Source organism: Artemia sp. Qi Xiang Cuo, chromosome 3, assembly GCF_049724085.1.
Source record: "Artemia sp. Qi Xiang Cuo chromosome 3, ASM4972408v1, whole genome shotgun sequence".
Lineage (NCBI taxonomy): Eukaryota > Metazoa > Arthropoda > Branchiopoda > Anostraca > Artemiidae > Artemia > Artemia sp. Qi Xiang Cuo.
Window position 1 is genome coordinate 12,149,325 of NC_142796.1, and position 20,512 is coordinate 12,169,836.

The window sequence follows — 20,512 nt, forward strand, 5'->3', positions numbered from 1 at the left end:
AGTTCAGTTCAAACGGGATAAGTCTATTTCTGAAATATTTCATGAGAGTAAGTTTAATACTATTAAATAGACCTTTAGTAGACAAATCTATTAAATGTCAATTTAACATACCTACTTAGTTTCCTGGTTAACTTAACTAATTATAATAAGGGAGTAAATTTGGTAAAATGTATTCATAGCCAGTCGTGTGAGGTACAACAGAAGTGATTTGATTCTGAAACTGATAGATTAATAATTTAATTATATTTAATAATTTAATTAGTAATTTAATTGTTATTATGGTTATAAGGTAGATCATTTAGCTCTAAAAATCTGGAGTAATATTACGACTGACATCTAGGAAACTGAGCACCCTCTATTTTTTTATGAAAAAAAATGATGAGAGGTGTTTTTTTGGTGAAACTCTCGGAGCACCACGAGGGTGATGCTAATCCAAAGGGCAACATGTGCAACCAAACATGTGCAACCAACATGTGGGCCACAGGGCAGCAGGGCAACCAAAAGGCAACATGTACCATAATTACCGCGATATTAATATCATCAAGCCTATGTCTATGAAGGTGAAATTTGAGAAAATATTGAGGCCAAATTTGAACTAAATCAAAAGACACTACGCGTGTTCAGATTGTCAAAAGAGCATATTATATGACTGGAACTATCAGAGATGCTTAAAGGGGAAGATCAATTGATCACAAGCAATATCTACACCCTACTACTAATACTACTACTAGTGCTGTATTTACAAGTTCTACTACAACAACTATTTCTACTTTATCCCCCTCCCCCCTCCCACCCTTATGTGCAAATATATAGCCCAAATTTGTTTCTAAAGTATTATATATTCATACTATTTTATTTTATTTCATTAGCATTAACAAAACTTGACTTCTTTCGTGTTATATATAAAGCATATGTACGGTTAATTTTCTAGGAGGAAGTGATCAGCATTGATCACTTCTTCGACATCATAGAGATAAATGGTGAAATATTTCAAGCCCCAAATTCAATTCATCTTGTTGGTTCTTCCATTTGGTTGCAATAATGTCATTATGTACTCAATGGGCGAGAGAAGCCATAGAAATTAAAAAACATATATTTGGAAAACATATGGAAATTTGAATATTGACTTAATTTATGATAATCTTTTGAAAAGTGAATCAACAGTCAATAAGGGTCTAATGGGGGGTTTTCTTTATTAGTTCTTTTCTTATATTTTTATACCATAGTTTGAGAGGGGGAGCTTCGCGTAGCGGGGGATTAAAATAGCGAGTCAAACTGGGAGCGTCTGTTAATGGCCATACTGAGTCAAAATCAGATTAAAAGAATTCAGGTTCCCTTGAGAGCGGTTGGAGCCACAAGGACTGATTATCTTGAGAAATACTAACATGAAGAGACAAAATTAAGAAAGTAATGTATTTATTTTTACTCACATTAGCGGTACAAAGTTGGTTCAGGAATATCAAAATTATCTGTATAACACTTCACAGTCATAGGCACTAGGACAATGTTATACACTGAGGCATATACAATGTAACATGGGTTTATCAATGTTCTGATAATAATTGTCAAAAACTATCAATAGTTAGATTGCTTGCATTTGATTTTTCTCAAACTCTACTCGAAGACTCACTCTAAAACTCGTTCTAAACTGGCGCAAAATTGCTAAGTCCTGCTAACCATACTCTCCAATTTCGCCCGAGGTTACATTCAGGCGTTGTATATTACAGGCATTGTATATTACATTGGGTCCATTGGTTCGGACCGTATGTCCTATATTCCTATTGGACAAGGAATACACCAATTGGCTATTTTAAATTTAACGTGATTAATAGTTGTAAGATTGACACATCAGAATTTTTTCCTGTCATAATAAGTTTTTGTAGCACATTATTAATGTTCTACTTTGTATAATTTATAGATATGAGAATGACACTCCTAACTTTTTCTGTCGAACAAAAGTCTGGTCTACAATGTCTATTCTACTTTGTATCCTTTTTTTATAAGTGAAACACTGTTTCGCCATTGGCTACTTTGTTTGCACCTGCGAATGCTATTCAATACTTAAAGACATCATTGTTTTGCACCTGCGACACTGGCGCCGGTAAAATTATTCATACCATGAATTTAAAGATTAACTACGAGATACATGACTTGTAAATTTAACATTTCGGAATTCTTTCTGCCAACGAAAGTTCTGTCTACGAATTGATTGGCTAATTGATAACTATTAGATAGCGAAATCCTTCTTTCGGAATTTTGCTTATTTTAGCCATTTTAATTGATACTTAGAATAATAAGTTTCTTATTATTCTGAGTATCAATTATAAGTTTAATAATAAGTTTCATAGTAAGACACGATGTAGGCACTTGCCTCTTAGTTAGACAGATATCACGACGCAAATTTCATGCCTCTTAACTTAGAATTCTATCAGAAAAATATTGTCTTAATTAGTAACTCGATAGCAGAGTTTATGCTTCTAGGATTTTGATCCCGTTACAAGGGAATGAAGATCTTAAATAATCACCAGGGGACTATTTTAATACCTCAATCTTGCAAGGAGTTTAAAAATGTTATACTTGAGTTTCAAATTGGGCTTGCGACCCTCCCCTAGATGAAAAAGTCACCGTTGAAGGATATCGTAGTCACAGTGAAACGTGTCGGCATGTCCATTGTCGGTAAGGCCCCATCGGCAAAGTTGACAGATAATCCACAGTCGCTGAAGATGTCGAATCATATAGATTCAGATTAAAATCGCCTATTACGATAACCTCACAGAAAAAAGATTAGCAGTTGCGGTTGGGGGCATGGGGAAACATTTTAGGATATATTTTCTCATGAATAAGTTTTTTAAAACATTTAGAGAAAAAATTCCAAATAAAAAGACTAACTAATGTGACATGTAAAATGAAACGAAACTACTACTAACTAAGGCTAAGAGAATTAAGATGATTTTTTATTTTTTTTAATAAATGAATAATGATTAAGAGCCAAAGGGTTACGGTAGTCTTTCATCATGTGCTTTGATTCCTTTCTTTAACCGTTATTTAAAGTGATATTTATTTTATCAATAGTTTGTAAATAAATAAATTCAGTTCATCTAAAATTAATTGTTATAAGGAAGTAAATTTGGTAAATGCATATGCTTGCCTGCAAATTACCCCAGTCTAAATATAAGTATCTGCCAGCCCACAGTGGCCTTACTCGTTTGCTAAAGTTTCTGTTCTTTTGTTTTGTTGTTTGAGTTTTTTTTCGCAATAGTAATTTAAATTCGTTATATTCATGAACAGATAATATTCAAACATTTCAAATATGAAGTTCTAAATTTTTAAATGATGCTCCATTATGTTCGGGTCCGCTGTATCATGTCTTGGTCCGTCTATTTGTCATAAATAGTTTAAGTTTTTTTTTGTGTGTGTGTTTTGTATCTTGAATATTTTCTTTTTTTTGGTTGCTCTGCTCTTGGGAAGTTTTTAAGTTTTATGAACTCATGTACGTAGTGTATTATCTACTTTTTTCGTTATACTCCACAATTATCATTTTTGTATATGATGTGGGTTAAAAATAAATTATTATTATATACATCCAAGCGCGTGAGTTATGAAAGAAGCGATTCGATTCTAACTAGAACAAACATTTTGAAGAACAAATTGGACAGGCCTATAGGATATGCAACGAATACAGATTATCAAAAACACAGATGCGAGTAAAAAAATAATTATATGGCTCAAATAGGCTAAAACAAGTTATAAAAATTACTATAACTTTTATGTATTACTTGGGAGGTGACCAAAGCAGAAACTTCAAGTAGAATAAAATAGAGGAGGAGTCTTTGCCAATATGTTAGCTTCAAGTATGGCAACACTGCAACAAATTTTAAGCAGCAGTAGTACATAGCAAAAGGAATACTAAATTTATGATGTTTAATAATGTTTTTTTATATTCCAGTCACAATAAGGGGTAGTAATTTTTTTAAAGTCGCAATAAACAAAGTATGAATTATACAAAAACTATACGAAAAAAAGATTGAAGTAAAATCGCAGCATTTCAAGAAGGATATACACACCTCCTACGTGTGTTCCGGTTTACGAGTCACAATAAGCCAATACGTAATTTTTTTAGACAGCTATTCATAGTACACAGCTAATAAAAAACGTTGATAGCCAGAATGCCAGATCGAACGAAAAATAGTAAAATTGATATGGCCTTTAGAAAGATTAATAAAAGATCCAGCGACAGACTGGCCTAGCATGACAAAACCAAACAGTGTCGTCACTTGGTTTTGGGGCATTTGCCACTTCTTAAATTTTTTTAATCCCTACCCTCCACCAAAAAGATTTATAAAAAATACACATTCCCCCTAGATTTGGAAAAATGTCACTACCACTCCCACATTTCCGCGAATTGACACCACTGAAACCAACGAAAAAAAAAATCTTTAACAAAAATAGGTCTGTGGTCCATAGAAAGAGAAAGAAGCATATTCAAATGAATAGTTCAACTGTATACAAAAGGTCTCCTTAATGTAGAGAAATAAGAAATACAAGCCATAATAACATTAATAAAAGGAAGAAATCTAAAATTAAAATCTAGCTACTCATAGAGTAGCTATTGTACATATTGGCTTGACTTTTTCGTTCTGTTCCTTTTTTATTTTTAAATTTCTTCCTCTTTGAAGTTTTACGGTTTAGATCCTTTCATCTCAATATAGAACGATATAAGTGCGAAATATTCGTTTGACAGTTCTTCTTTTTCTTCCTAATGACTGTAGACCTGTCGTTTTTTCAAGATTTTCTTCCAGGTTTTGTAAAAGAAAGACTAATTTTTTTTTTTTTTTTAATTATACTAAAAATTGGTTATATATTTTACGACTTTACTTTAATTTTGGCTTGTTCACAGTGTTACCAGTTGTTATTTTCACTTTTGCCAAGTCTAAAAGAACAAAGTATCAGAGATCTTCTAGTTGATCCCCTTCAGGGAGATACGGACGATAGGCCTTTGGGCCCGTGGCCTTGAAATCACGGGATATTTACCCAAAAACGTTATAGAACCTCCAAAGTCAAGTTTTAACTTAAAGTAAACATATATATACACAATTATGTATATACATAGAATTTATGAGATAAGCATATAGAGTTAGTTGAAAAAAAGGGGAAGGAATGGTTCAAGTAATTGCTTCAGGTCAGTAGCTATCGGAGATATTAGTTAGAGGTGTAAACACCAGAGAATGGTCTGGCCTGAACAGCAAAACGGGTGTTTAAATCAAAGATTAGATCTGCAATGGAGTATGGAACAAAGGTTGGGGTTTTGATAGAAATGCTAGATCGGAAAGATTACACTTAAAATATTATAGAAAGATACCAGGTTTAAGTGAGCAGTTTAATAGTTTAGGTAGTGCATACGGTTTCGAAGCCATGGGCTAACCAAGGAAACCATCGGGTAGTGAGGGAAATATTGGACGAGTTTCTTTTTATACATAAGGAAGTGTTCGTGGATAGACCAGATTAAGGCAATTTCAGATTTATCCTGAATATTTGGTGAATGGAATGAAGGTTGCGGAAAAAAGGTAGAGGGTTGTGGTGGGAGGTGTGGGGTAGGGAGGTAGAGGAGGTGTCTAAACAAGTAAATTCAATTTTCATTGATCAGGAAATTCACTGGGTGCGTGTCATATCCGACGAACATATGATTCTCTTGTTTATATTTTAAGATAAAGGAGATATGGGGAACGGACGTATTTTAGAGCTGTGTTGTCTAGGGATGATATTGACAGAGCAATTTCTTGTAGAGATAATTCTATGATACTAGGTGTAAAAAGAGGATATATGGAAAGGGTTAGAATGAGGAGTGGTCCATTATAACTGTCCAATGTGTGGAGAGTGGGGGGATTTTGGTTAAGGGATTATAGAAAGGAGATTTTTTGGGGAAGAGCTGTGGGCAGAAGAATTGTTAGGAAACAGATGTTTTATTAGCATTAGGAATCTGGCACGGTTTATTTGACTGGGCATGACCCACCAAGAGGGATTTATGTAATAATTTTGCTTATAGGCTATTAATGTTTCTGAATGGTATATTTTTTGTTTTAATCTTTCTTTTCAAAGGGTTTAATTTACTCTTAGTTGCTGTATATTGCTCTTTTTTTTTTTTTTGTGGCCAAGGCACTTTGTTTTTTTTTTTCCAGTCAAATACTATATCTTTGTACTATGCACCAGAGTTTTTATTATATTCTATCTTAGATTCTAACTTCATTTTTCCTCGAGAGGGGGGGAGCTTAGGACCACAAAGCTACTTCATATTGAACTACTAACCTGGCCTTTTCCTGGTTTCCAAGTTTAAGAAAGCAATGAGCCATACCAAGACGAACAGAAGCGGGACTATCCGGATGATTCCTCAACGCCTTTTTATAAAAAGCCAACGCCCCTTTATAGTCTTTCTTATTGAAAGCAATGCAAGCCTTACCAAGCAGCGCAGGTAAGCAGTTGGGTGACTGTCCAAGAACGAAACCAAACTGCTGATCAGCTTGGCTCATTTTATCACCTTCAATAAGGCAGAAATAGGCACGACCAAGAAGGTGATTCTAAAAAAAACAAAGAACTTCGTCAAACAAACACAAAAAACACATATAAACATAAAACAATAAATAAGAAATATAAGCAAAAGAATTATCTTTAAATTTATATATATATATATATATATATATATATATATATATATATATATATATATATATATATATATATATATATATATATATATATATATATATATATATATATATATATATATATATATATATATATATATATATATATATATATATATATATATATATATATACATAATCTGTTCGTAAAGAAAATGTATCACAAATAAGTGAGTGCAATACAAAAATAAAAGAGGTTTGATGCGCAAATTAGTACTAGTACAACTACTTTTAAGAACTAACCGCAGCACCGTGTCCACTGAGAAAAACACAGCTACGAAGGTTCTTCTTACACTACAATCTATTCAAGCCTTCACTCTTTACTCCTCTCAAGAAGTTCCAACTTCCTTTAAGTCCCTCCTTGTGACCTCTTCCCACTCCATTCAGATACAACTTTCTTTTCGTTCAGCCCCAAATAGACTACCAAAAAAGAACATTTTGGAAAGCTGCTATCCTTCATCCTTCAAACATCTCCTTGGTTTGGCCTTAGAAGAATGTCCAAAAGCGGTGATTTTTGGCAATCTGCCATCCTTCATCCTTCATTTTTGGCAATCTGTCATCCTTCATATGTAAAACGCGTATTAGCCATTGAGTCAAAAAGAAAATTGCCCGTCCTAGCTGAGTGGTTAGCAAGCTAGTCTTGAAATACTTTGTCCGTGAAGGTGTTTGATTACTGATGCTGCTGGCTATTTATGCCCCCCCCCCCAAAAAAAAAATCATATATAGGTGACTGCAGAGGTTGTACCAATTTTTAAAATTGAATGTTACTTACCTGATCGTACATAATTATCCTATCTGCAGCAGTATATAAATGAGTAGCTCTGGTAAACAGGTCTCTTCGTTTATCCTTGTGTTTCTCCTTGGACGCCTGTTGAACATAATAGGCTGCAAGGGTGTCAAACAGACGCATTTGATCCCGTTCACACTCCTTGTAGTCAGCTTTTGCATCACTCTGGGCTGTCTCTAAGATTTTCACAAAATCATGTATCTTGCCTTGTTTATAATATTCTACCTAAAAGACAATAAAAAGTATTAAATCATAGGTTATGTAATAGTTGTATAATGGCATACATACATACCATGTTTTATTATTCAACCCCCTCCCCGGGACTTACTCACCTACTTACTTAGGTTTCCCACGCCTGTTGGCGCATAAGGCATCAATGGTGCTTCTCCGTGATGGCCTAGGGAGTACTGCAGACCAAGGATCTTCCATTGACGATCTCAATAGTACAGCATCTTTCTCCAGACAAGTTCTAACTGTAGCTTTTTGCCGTCCACACCTTCTGATACCGCGAAGTACCATAGATCGTGAGGGAGGCGACCTTTCCCCAAGCGTACCAAAGACATAGAAATATTTATTGACACACTTGACACAGCACTAAGAAGTACTAAAACTGAGCAGTTTACAAGCTACACAAACAAGAACTACAATCACTTTATGCTGTTAAACAGACCCATGAAAAAGGGAATAAAAGAGTGCTGATACCGCGCTGGGCGGCAGGAAACTGGGTCAACTTGTTGTGTCTTCTAGTGAGTGAGTTCAGGGTTGCTTTCGGGGGAGGATAAACCTGTTTTGAGCTTCTAGAATGTATTGTACAAATTTGATTATAAGACTTTTGCGGCGGTTATGGAGTGACTCAAGTTCCAATAATTCAAGGGACTTTTCGAAAGAAGTATAGCTTTCTCCCAGCATAATTTTACAAGCACGAATTTGTAAATGCTTTTAAAATTATGTGAAATTACCAGGTGATCCCAATATCACATATCAGTACTTGCGATTTTATCAGTCACTAGTGGTCTGTTTTTTTTTTACGAATGAAAGCGTTTGTAATCTTATCTTTTCAATGAATTCCAAGGATACATCTTAGGATGCTCCCTCCCCTGGGAAACAAGACGATATTAAAAACATGTACAAAAATGAGATATATTGGCATTTAAGTTTTAGTAAAAAAATAACGTTCCTGGTAGAACTTGCCCCCCCCCTCTGTGGAAATTTTATGGCTGTATTCACATAAGAAACTAATATTTAAGTTTCCCAAAGTGGATTCCAATAAACCAGACAAACCCACATACAAGCAAATTTCGACTGCTGGAAGAAGCAGAACAATAGCACTAACCTGTACAAGAAGAATTCAATGGAGAGCAGGCAGAAGAAATGAAAGAGGACTGGAAGTTGGAAATGTATAATTAGGCGTCCTAAGAGTCATGTTCATATGATTCCAAATTTACTTTCCAAAATACATACAATAGAGTCTAGCAAGTGAAACATAATTTTAAAATCAAGCTGATTTAATTGATATAGGCCTATAGTCAAACCTGATTAACAGACCCAAACTTAAACTCACATGTTCATCATATTCTACTTGCAAAAACAAAAGAAATATTAGATGAATAAATTACTAATAATAATCAAATTACTAATTTATTGCTTCGTTATTAATGATAAAAAGACAGGGACGTACAGCGATTTTTTTTCGGCAGGGGGGGAGGGAAAAATTCATTTGATAATTTGAATAACAACTGTTCAAAAATGTGGGAAACTTTTTGATTGGGGAAGGGGGCATTAGCGCACGTCCATTTAATGAAACATCAATTGGAATATTGGATGATAACTATAAAAGTAATTTATTAGAATAGAAAGCTCAACAAAGTTTCAGAGGAAAAAGAAACCAGAGCCATTTAGGTTATATTAACTGAAAAGACATTCTACAAATTATACAGATAAAGATTTTTATAACTACCAAAGATATGGTAGAAATAATTTTGAAACCAAATACTCCATTTTTCAACTATTACTAGTTAAACAGGGTTGGGAAATGACTTTTTTTTTGGAAAAGAAACAACAGGATCTTCTAAGGGTCCATTTTCACGAGAATGAAAGTTGAACTCATGTTTGTCAATCTCATCCTTGTGAAAACAACCATTTTTTCAGCAAAAAGGTGGATTTGATCAGACTTAAAGTTCACCATAGTTTTAGAGAAGAAACAAACGCCATCTAGATTACAGTAACACAAAGAATTCTAAAAATTTTATAAGTTACTTTTTTTGTACAGATACAGCTTTTATAAGCACCAAGTATATAGCTCCATTGTGAGACCAAACGCTCTATTTTTGGAGACCCCCTTGATATGGCCTGGCTGGTACCCAACTTTCAATTTGGAATGAATGTACGCTATAGTAAAAGCCCTATTAGCCTTTGGGCTGGACGCTTGTTTGCCTGTGATTTCAGGCGACTTAACAGTCATGTGTGTTTTTTAAAACTTGGTAACCTGCCTGAGACTCTATGTGGGCTTGCCTCTCCAAAAGCTAACACACAAGTATTCGCCCAATAAGAGAGTCATAGCTACTCCTGTGATTATCAGACAGTGTATGAACATTCTCTAAAATACCAAAACCCCTCAGTGCATATAAGACATGTATTATAAAGAATATATTTCTCACAAAAGAAATATGAAAAATTGTTTTCTCACTTCAGTTTAGTTCAATTCAGTTTGGTTTATTATTCACTTAAAACATCAAATTTTCAGCACAATTAAAATCAAACTAGCAAAAATAAATAAAATAAAACTGGAACTAATTTTCTTTGGCTTTATTTGGAAAATGACATTTTAAAAAAAAAGAAAGAACAGGATCTTCTACGGGCCCAATTTCACGGGGATGAAAGCTGAACTCATGTTCACCTCCCATCCTTCAGAAAACAACAATTTTTTCAATAAAAAAGGGGATTTGTATATCCAGTTTTACTCTGGCCAAAAAGGCAGAGTTGAACTAAGGCCTTTTATCAGTTTCAATAAGAACTGGATAAGCAGAGGATGAAAGCAAAAACATATATTCATTGGAGGAATCCAGTCAAAAACACAAATTCACTTGGATATAGAATTTTCACCCACCTTGCATCCATGTGAAAATGGCCTTAAGTATATTGAGAACCAAAGAAGATACAGGCAAACAGAATAAACCAGCTGCTATAGTGGGCTGAGTTCAAGCATGTAAGTTGCAAATCTCTCTTTGACAGGAAATATCACATATCTCTATTTCATTTACCATAACCAACCTTGTCATTACTCTTGTCTATTTTGCCATCTAGACATTCTTATTCACTAATGGAATTCCCCATTAGTCAATTTAAATCTGAGTGAGGTTGCTTTGTAAGTATACCTTTGAAACAGTTTGAGGTTGATGGAAATAAAAATGATAATAAATACAGATATTTTTGCTTTGGGATCATGACATTATGTAGTTTTATTGTGTATGAAATATTTTATTTAACTATTTTTTCAGTACAGGGTTTCACCCTCTTAGTTTTTATAGAATATAAATGTTTTGTTTCCTTTATTAGTTGCCCACCCTTGCAAGCAGTGCTCTTGGTGTGCTAACAGCTGATTTTGTTTCTGATTTATTTTATAATAAATTATTACAACTACTACTACACTCCTTGTTGCTGCAATCCTTGTGGCGCGGGTCTTATTGACATTCCTTTCATATTCAAATTGATAACCAATTCCCCCCTTTTTGATAATATATTTTTGTATACTCTTTTTTTTTAATTAGAAAAATCTTTCTCCCTCCTTATATTTTTGTGAATTGAAACCCCTGTCAAAAGCTGTGATGGATGTCAAGTTTTATAAATTTCAACAATGTTGTGTTTCAGTGTTTTGGTAATCCTTCAAATCTGAGGAGCAAAGAGCCTGGACAAATATTTGATTCAAGGACATAAAAAGCTGCTATAAGTGCTCCTGAAATACACATAGAGGCATTTGTTGGCAACACTAAGGGTCAAAGTAGAACTGCTTTGTGACACAAATGCTTCAAGCATGCATGAAAAAAGATCAGTGATGAGATTTTGGGCTGACCATCAAAAAGCACAACACATTGAATCTTAACAAGAATACAAGAGGCAATCATTGACAAACAAATCCAAGTTTTTCTGTGATTATAGGAATGTTGTACAGACATGTTTAACAGACCTTGTCAGACAATCTGGGTATGAGATGTATTGCTTCAAAATTCATACCATGAAAGCTGACAATTGATCAGAAGCCAAAGAAGAGCAATAAAACACTTGTGTCTTAAAATAAATTTTATAAAACTATTTTATGCTCCTAAAGACATCAAACCTTACAACAGAAAGATGAAGGTATTGTGATTATGGCAAATAAGATGAAGGTATTATGATTATGGCAAATAAGATGAAGGTATTGTGATTATGGCAAATAAGATGAAGGTATTGTGATTATGGCAAATAAGATGAAGGTATTGTGATTATGGCAAATAAGATGAAGGTATTGTGATTATGGCAAATAAGATGAAGGTATTGTGATTATGGCAAATAAGATGAAGGTATTGTGATTATGGCAAATAAGATGAAGGTATCGTGATTATGGCAAATAAGATGAAGGTATTGTGATTATGGCAAATAAGATGAAGGTATTGCGATTATGGCAAATAAGATGAAGGTATTGTGATTATGGCAAATAAGATGAAGGTATTGTGACTATGGCAAATGAGATGAAGGTATTGTGATTATGGAAAATAAGATGAAGGTATTGTGATTATGGCAAATACGATGAAGTAATTGTGATTATGGCAAATAAGATGAAGGTATTGTGATTATAGCAAATAAGATGAAGGTATTGTGATTATGGCAGATAAGATGAAGGTAATGTGATTATGGCAAATAAGATGAAGGAATTGTGATTATGGCAAATAAGATGAAGGTATTGTGATTATGGCAAATAAGATGAAGGTATTGTGATTATGGCAAATAAGATGAAGGTATTGTTATTATGGCAAATAAGAAGAAGGTATTGTGATTATGGCAAATAAGATGAAGGTATTGTGATTATGGCAAATAAGATGAAGGTATTGTGATTATGGCAAATAAGATGAAGGTAATGTGATTATGGCAAATAAGATGAAGGTATTATAATTATGGCAAATAAGATGAAGGTATTGTGATTATGGCAAATAAGATGAAGGTATTGTGATTATGGCAAATAAGATGAAGGGATTGTGATTATGGCAAATAAGATGAAAGTATTGTGATTATGGCAAATAAGATGAAGGTATTGTGATTATGGCAAATAAGATGAAGGTATTGTGATTATGGCAAATAAGATGAAGGTATTGTGATTATGGAAAATAAGATGAAGGTATTGTGATTATGGCAAATAAGATGAAGGTATTGTGATTATGGCAAATAAGATGAAGGTATTGTGATTATGGCAAATAAGATGAAGGTATTGTGATTGTGGCAAATAAGATGAAGGTATTATGATTATGGCAAATAAGATGAAGGTATTGTGACTATGGCAAATAAGATGAAGGTATTGTGATTATGGCAAATAAGATGAAGGTATTGTGAATATGTCAAATCAGATGAAGGTATTGTGATTATGGCAAATAAGATGAAGGTATTGTGAATATGGCAAATAAGATGAAGGTATTGTGATTATGGCAAATAAGATGAAGGTATTGTGATTATGGCAAATAAGATGAAGGTATTGTTATTATGGCAAATAAGATGAAGGTATTGTGATTATGGCAAATAAGATGAAGGTATTGTGATTATAGCCAATAAGATGAAGGTATTGTGATTATGTCAAATAAGATGAAGGTATTGTGATTATGGCAAATAAGATGAAGGTATTGTGATTATGGCAAATAAGATGAAGGGATTGTGATTATTGCAAATAATATGAAAGTATTGTGATTATTGCAAATAAGATGAAGGTATTGTGACTATGGCAAATAAGATGAAGGTATTGTGATTATATCAAATAAGATGAAGGTATTGTGATTATGGCAAATAAGATGAAGGTATTGTGATTATGGCAAATAAGATGAAGGTATTGTGATTATCGAAAATAAGATGAAGGTATTTTGACTATGGCAAATAAGATGAAGGTATTGTGACTATGGCAAATGAGATGAAGGTATTGTGATTATGGAAAATAAGATGAAGGTATTGTGATTATGGCAAATACGATGAAGTAATTGTGATTATGGCAAATAAGATGAAGGTATTGTGATTATAGCAAATAAGATGAAGGTATTGTGATTATGGCAGATAAGATGAAGGTAATGTGATTATGGCAAATAAGATGAAGGTATTGTGATTATGGCAAATAAGATGAAGGTATTGTGATTATGGCAAATAAGATGAAGGTATTGTGATTATGGCAAATAAGATGAAGGTATTGTGATTATGGCAAATAAGAAGAAGGTATTGTGATTATCGAAAATAAGATGAAGGTATTGTGACTATGGCAAATAAGATGAAGGTATTGTGATTATGGAAAATAAGATGAAGGTATTGTGATTATGGAAAATAAGATGAAGGTATTGTGATTATGGCAAATAAGATGAAGGTATTGTGACTATGGCAAATGAGATGAAGGTATTGTGATTATGGAAAATAAGATGAAGGTATTGTGATTATGGCAAATAAGATGAAGGTATTGTGATTATGGCAAATAAGATGAAGGTATTGTGATTATCGCAAATAAGATGAAGGTATTGTGATTATGGCAGATAAGATGAAGGTAATGTGATTATGGCAAATAAGATGAAGGTATTGTGATTATGGCAAATAAGATGAAGGTATTGTGATTATGGCAAATAAGATGAAGGTATTGTGATTATGGCAAATAAGATGAAGGTATTGTGATTATGGCAAATAAGATGAAGGTATTGTGATTATCGAAAATAAGATGAAGGTATTGTGACTATGGCAAATAAGATGAAGGTATTGTGATTATGGAAAATAAGATGAAGGTATTGTGATTATGGAAAATAAGATGAAGGTATTGTGATTATGGCAAATAAGATGAAGGTATTGTGATTATGGCAAATAAGATGAAGGTATTGTGATTATGGCAAATAAGATGAAGGTATTGTGATTGTGGCAAATTAGATGAAGGTAATGTGATTATGGCAAATAAGATGAAGGTATTATAATTATGGCAAATAAGATGAAGGTATTGTGATTATGGCAAATAAGATGAAGGTATTGTGATTATGGCAAATAAGATGAAGGGATTGTGATTATGGCAAATAAGATGAAAGTATTGTGATTATGGCAAATAAGATGAAGGTATTGTGATTATGGCAAATAAGATGAATGTATTGTGAGTATGGCAAATAAGATGAAGGTATTGTGATTATGGCAAATAAGATGAAGGTATTGTGATTATGGCAAATAAGATGAAGGTATTGTGATTATGGCAAATAAGATGAAGTTATTGTGATTATGGCAAATAAGATGAAGGTATTGTGATTATGGCAAATAAGATGAAGGTATTATGATTATGGCAAATAAGATGAAGGTATTGTGAATATGGCAAATAAGATGAAGGTATTGTGATTATGGCAAATAAGATGAAGGTATTGTGAATATGTCAAATAAGATGAAGGTATTGTGATTATGGCAAATAAGATGAAGGTATTGTGATTATGGCAAATAAGATGAAGGTATTGTGATTATGGCAAATAAGATGAAGGTATTGTGATTATGGCAAATAAGATGAAGGTATTGTAATTATGGCAAATAAGATGAAGGTATTGTGATTATGGCAAATAAGATGAAGGTATTGTGATTATAGCCAATAAGATGAAGGTATTGTGATTATGGCAAATAAGATGAAGGTAATGTGATTATGGCAAATAAGATGAAGGTATTGTGATTATGGCAAATAAGATGAAGGTATTGTGATTATGGCAAATAAGATGAAGGTATTGTGATTATAGAAAATAAGATGAAGGTATTGTGATTATGGCAAATAAGATGAAGGTATTGTGATTATGGCAAATAAGATGATGGTAATGTGATTATGGCAAATAAGATGAAGGTATTGTGATTATGGCAAATAAGATGAAGGTATTGTTATTATGGCAAATAAGATGAAGGTATTGTGATTATGGCAAATAAGATGAAGGTATTGTGATTATGGCAAATAAGATGAAGGTATTGTGATTATGGCAAATAAGATGAAGGTATTGTGATTATAGCAAATAAGATGAAGGTATTGTGATTATGGCAAATAAGATGAAGGTAATGTGATTATGGCAAATAAGATGAAGGTATTGTAATTATGGCAAATAAGATGAAGGTATTGTGATTATGGCAAATAAGATGAAGGTATTGTGATTATCGCCAATAAGATGAAGGTATTGTGATTATGGCAAATAAGATGAAGGTATTGTGATTATTGCAAATAAGATGAAGGTATTGTGATTATGGCAAATAAGATGAAGGGATTGTGATTATGGCAAATAAGATGAAGGTATTGTGATTATGGCAAATAATATGAAGGTATTGTGATTATGGTAAATAAGATGAACGTATTGTGATTATGGCAAATAAGATGAAGGTATTGTGATTATGGCAAATAAGATGAAGGTATTGTGATTATGGCATAAGATGAAGGTATTGTGATTATGGCAAATAAGATGAAGGTATTGTGATTATGGCAAATAAGATGAAGGTATTGTGATTATGGCAAATAAGACGAAGGTATTGTGATTATGGCAAATAAGATGAAGGTATTGTGATTATGGCAAATAAGATGAAGGTATTGTGATTATGGCAAATAAGATGAAGGTATTGTGATTATGGCAAATAAGATGAAGGTATTGTGATTATGGCAAATAAGATGAAGGTATTGTGATTATGGCAAATAAGATGAAGGTATTGTGATTATGGCAAATAAGATGAAGGTATTGTGATTATGGCAAATAAGATCTTAAAAGCTTGGTTCTTGAACCTAATTTTAAGCCCTTCACTGTCTAGTCACATATAAGGTCACAGCCAAACGCAAAACGTGCCCAGACAAGCAAGCAACAATGTTCGTTTATTGTCAAAGCTATTCCACTTTTGAAAAATTTCTCTGAGCCCATGATCAAGTTTGCAACAATTGCCTCATTCAAAGCTGGAGACGAAAAGGTCAGGGAGAAACAAGGTCAGCTAAAATTGAACTGGAGTTTTACCTCAATGAATCTTATTACTAAATTAGCAAGATATCCATAGAAGAAGTCTCCATCCCCTTATCCTGCTAGCAAGCACAATATAAGGTAAATAGATTTGTTTTTATATGAGTTGCATGACCTACAAGCTTCTGGTTAATAAGTTCAATGATCCCTCATACTTACAGCCAATGTAACCCATAAACCTAATTGAGTTTGTTCTTGTTTTAAAATACCAATGACTTCACAAGCATCTGGAAGGGAGTCAACATCCAATTCAATGACTTCATCTGTGTCTCTCAGTGGGATTTCAATGGAACCCAACATGACTGCAGCTAAAATAATAAATAGATATTAGGCTCAACACCATAGTTATTAATAAGAAATAACCTATCAATCTATCATGCATACAGAGTTACTTTAAACAACATCATTATGGGATGGGCTGTCCCCAAGGCATGCTTGCACAAATCAAAAACCCCACCCCCAAAATCACAAAGGATAACACCCACCCACCCCTCATGAAAAATATAACATTATGCCAAAAGAACATGAATTTTTACTCCTTGATATCCATTTTTACTCCCAGGAAAACACATGATACCTCTACCCTTCCAAGGGGCTAAAGATAAGTACCTATTTCTCTAATGCTGTGATCACACAGCACAGACCAAAATGGTGGGGCATGGTGCGGCATCCTTTGACTGACTACACTTTAGAGCCTTAATTCTGAAAAAAAAATTCATATGAATGACATAATTTTCATAAACATTTAAAGAGCAAAAAGTCACATGATAGTATTGCAATGATGACAGGCTTTGTATAAAAGGTGTTGTGTTCAGACAATATTTTTCTTTGGCATAAAATATGCCTAGAGGACAACCCAAAAAAAAGACACCATGTTAGTGGACTTTAAATCTTCCTTCATGTAAGTCATTTAACTTTGACTCAAAACTGGACATCACAACAGAATATTAAATATGAAACAGGAATATAAATGGTTTAAGTACACCGTGGTTCATTAAATAGGAAGACCCTAAATATTGGAATTTTTAGGGAATGGGGATGGGGTATTAGAGCATTTTACAACTAATAAAATCCAACTTTATGCAATTACATACTCCATGATGTTAAAGAAACGCAGAAAAAAATAATCCATTGGTTTATTTCTAGTCAAGGTCATTTACCTCTTTTCTATCAAATCATGTGGAATCAGTTATAAGCACTTATAGAATAACCTGGGAATTAAAATTTTATATCATAGTTTGTTAAAATATATGAAAAACTGTCACATTCCTAAAAAAATATTAACTTATTATTAAAATTTTCAATTCCAAAATAGGTTGAATTGCCCCAAAATTATCATAAACATTATTATAAAGTCAGATTTGACTAAAACTATGAAGACAAAATTGAGGCTGTGTTACTATGCATACAATAAGTAAGAACATGGATGAATCTCAGGGGGAGAGGGAGTTAAGGGTTCTCTCGGAGGTCACACATTTTATGCAAGAATTTGGGGAGAATCCTTTGGACCAGCTTTGGGATACCCCCTTTCACATACTGGCACTGGATAGATGCAGAATAGAACACAGATTTGGCTCTATATGTAACATTAAGATAACTCACACTTTACTGACTTTCGTGGTTAATTTTGTCTTTGATTTCTTTCCATGTTAATTTTTAAAAGATTATAATGCATATTTTATATTGCTGTTCTGTTGTAACCATAGACATCCAATTGAAATTAATTCTAAGTCTAGACCATGTTATTCTACAATCTTAAAATCATTTATTTTCTTTGAAATATGTCATGATAGCATGATCAATATCACTGAATTGTTATAGAAAAAATACTTGCAATTATTTGCCTCTCCACGATTTTAGATACCTAAATTTTTACTCAATTAAAATTTGCCTATTTCTCCACGATTTGTGCCTATTTTCCTTGCCATTTCTGCCTATTTCTTGTCTTGAAATTTCTTCTATGATATTAGATACCTATTTCTCCACAAATTTTAGATACCTAAAATTTTTACTTTGCCAATTAAAATTTGCCTATTTCTCCACAATTTTAGATACCTAATATTTTTACTTTGCCAATTAAAATTTGCCTATTTCTCCACGATTTTAGATACCTAAAATTTTTACTTTGCCAATTAAAATTTGCCTATTTCTCCACGATATTAGATACCTAAAATATTTACTTTGCCAATTAAAATTTGCCTATTTCTCCACGATCTTAGATACCTAAAATTTTTACTTTGCCAATTAAAATTTGCCTATTTCTCCACGATATTAGATACCTAAATTTTACTTTGCCAATTAAAATTTGCCTATTTCTCCACGATTTTAGATACCTAAAATTTTTACTTTGCCAATTAAAATTTGCCTATTTCTCCACGATTTAGATACCTAAAATTTTACTTTGCCAATTAAAATTTTGCCCATTTCTCCACGATTTTAGATACCTTAAATATTTTCTTTGTCAATTAAAATTTTGCCTATGTTTCCACAATTTTAGTTACCTAAAATTTTTACTTTGCCAATTCAAATTTGCTTATTTCTTCATAATTTTAGTCACCTAAAATTTTTACTTTGCCAATTAAAATTTGCCTATTTCTCCACGATATTAGATACCTAAAATTTTACTTTGCAATTAAAATTTGTATCTAACTTTGCCAATTAAAATTTGCTTTCTAGATTTGCTTCATGCTTCACGATTTTAGATACCTAAAATTTTTACTTTGCCAATTAAAATTTGCCTATGTCTCCACAATATTAGATACCTTAAATATTTTCTTCGTCAATTAAAATTTTGCTTATGTTTTCGCAATTTTAGACACCTAAAATATTTACTTTGCCAATTAAAATTTGCCTATTTCTCCACAATATTAGACACCTAAAATTTTTACTTTGCCAATTAAAATTTGCCTATTTCTCCACGATTTTAGATACCTAAAATTTTTACTTTGCCAATTAAAATTTGACTATTTCTCCACGATTTTAGATACCTAAAATTTTTACTTAACAAATTAAAAAGATAATTTTTTTGGCATGGTTGGGGGGGGTTAACAACAACAAAACAATAATCTTACTACAGTTGATCAGATAATTCAGAAGTGGAAGTGCCAGATCAGAAGATCTGACTCTCTTGGTTTGTATTCCAGGATAAAAAAGACATGGGGAGAGGAGGTATATTTTAGACCTGGGCTATCTAGGGATGATGATAAGTGGGTAATTTCTTATAGAGGTAATTTTATGCCACTTGAGGGAAGAACTTTAACAATTTTAACAATTTTGTGTTATAAAAGGCAAATGTTCAGAACTGGAAATATAGCAGACACCAGGCTGAAAGGAAGTTTATTGAGACTCAAAACTTTGTTAAATACTATAAGGGTAAATACTAGTAATACTAGTATATACTAGTATTACTATATACAACTAGTATAGGGTAAATGCTAGTAATAAGGGTTAGAAAAAAACATTTGAGACACTAAAATATGTCTCAGTGTTTACAAACAAGCATTTCCAAAACCTATGTTGAATAAAAATTAGAATCAAGCAAATATCAAAGAAACACATATATTTGTCTTCTGTTGGGACTCCTATAAACATCCACTCCTGCTTGTTATCTGCTTCCTAAATAAGAAAAAAATCAGAAGAGTTGTTCACTATAAAATTTTGAGTACTGTTCTAAAACCTGGGAAACGTGTGATAAGCAAAGTTTGGTTAATGCTAATGAAATAAAACAAAATAGGATAAAATATAACGGTTTAGAAACAAATTGTAGCTATATATTCACACATTAGGGGGAGGGAGGGGGTAAAGCATAGCATATATTAAAT

The 20,512-nt window shown here is 32.7% G+C and overlaps 1 protein-coding gene across 1 annotated transcript in view; it reads right to left on the bottom strand.

The window, feature by feature from the left end:
- Ctr9 (RNA polymerase-associated protein Ctr9) overlaps window positions 1-20,512 on the bottom strand; it is a 66,736-nt gene that overhangs the window by 34,353 nt on the left and 11,871 nt on the right. The window contains exons 2-4 of the mRNA XM_089108475.1: window positions 16,851-16,999; window positions 7,471-7,710; window positions 6,304-6,572 (exon numbers count right to left, since the gene is read on the bottom strand). Coding sequence (XP_088964601.1) covers window positions 6,304-6,572; window positions 7,471-7,710; window positions 16,851-16,991 — 650 coding nt within the window. The 5' untranslated portion in view covers window positions 16,992-16,999. The remainder of the gene's footprint in view (window positions 1-6,303; window positions 6,573-7,470; window positions 7,711-16,850; window positions 17,000-20,512) is intronic.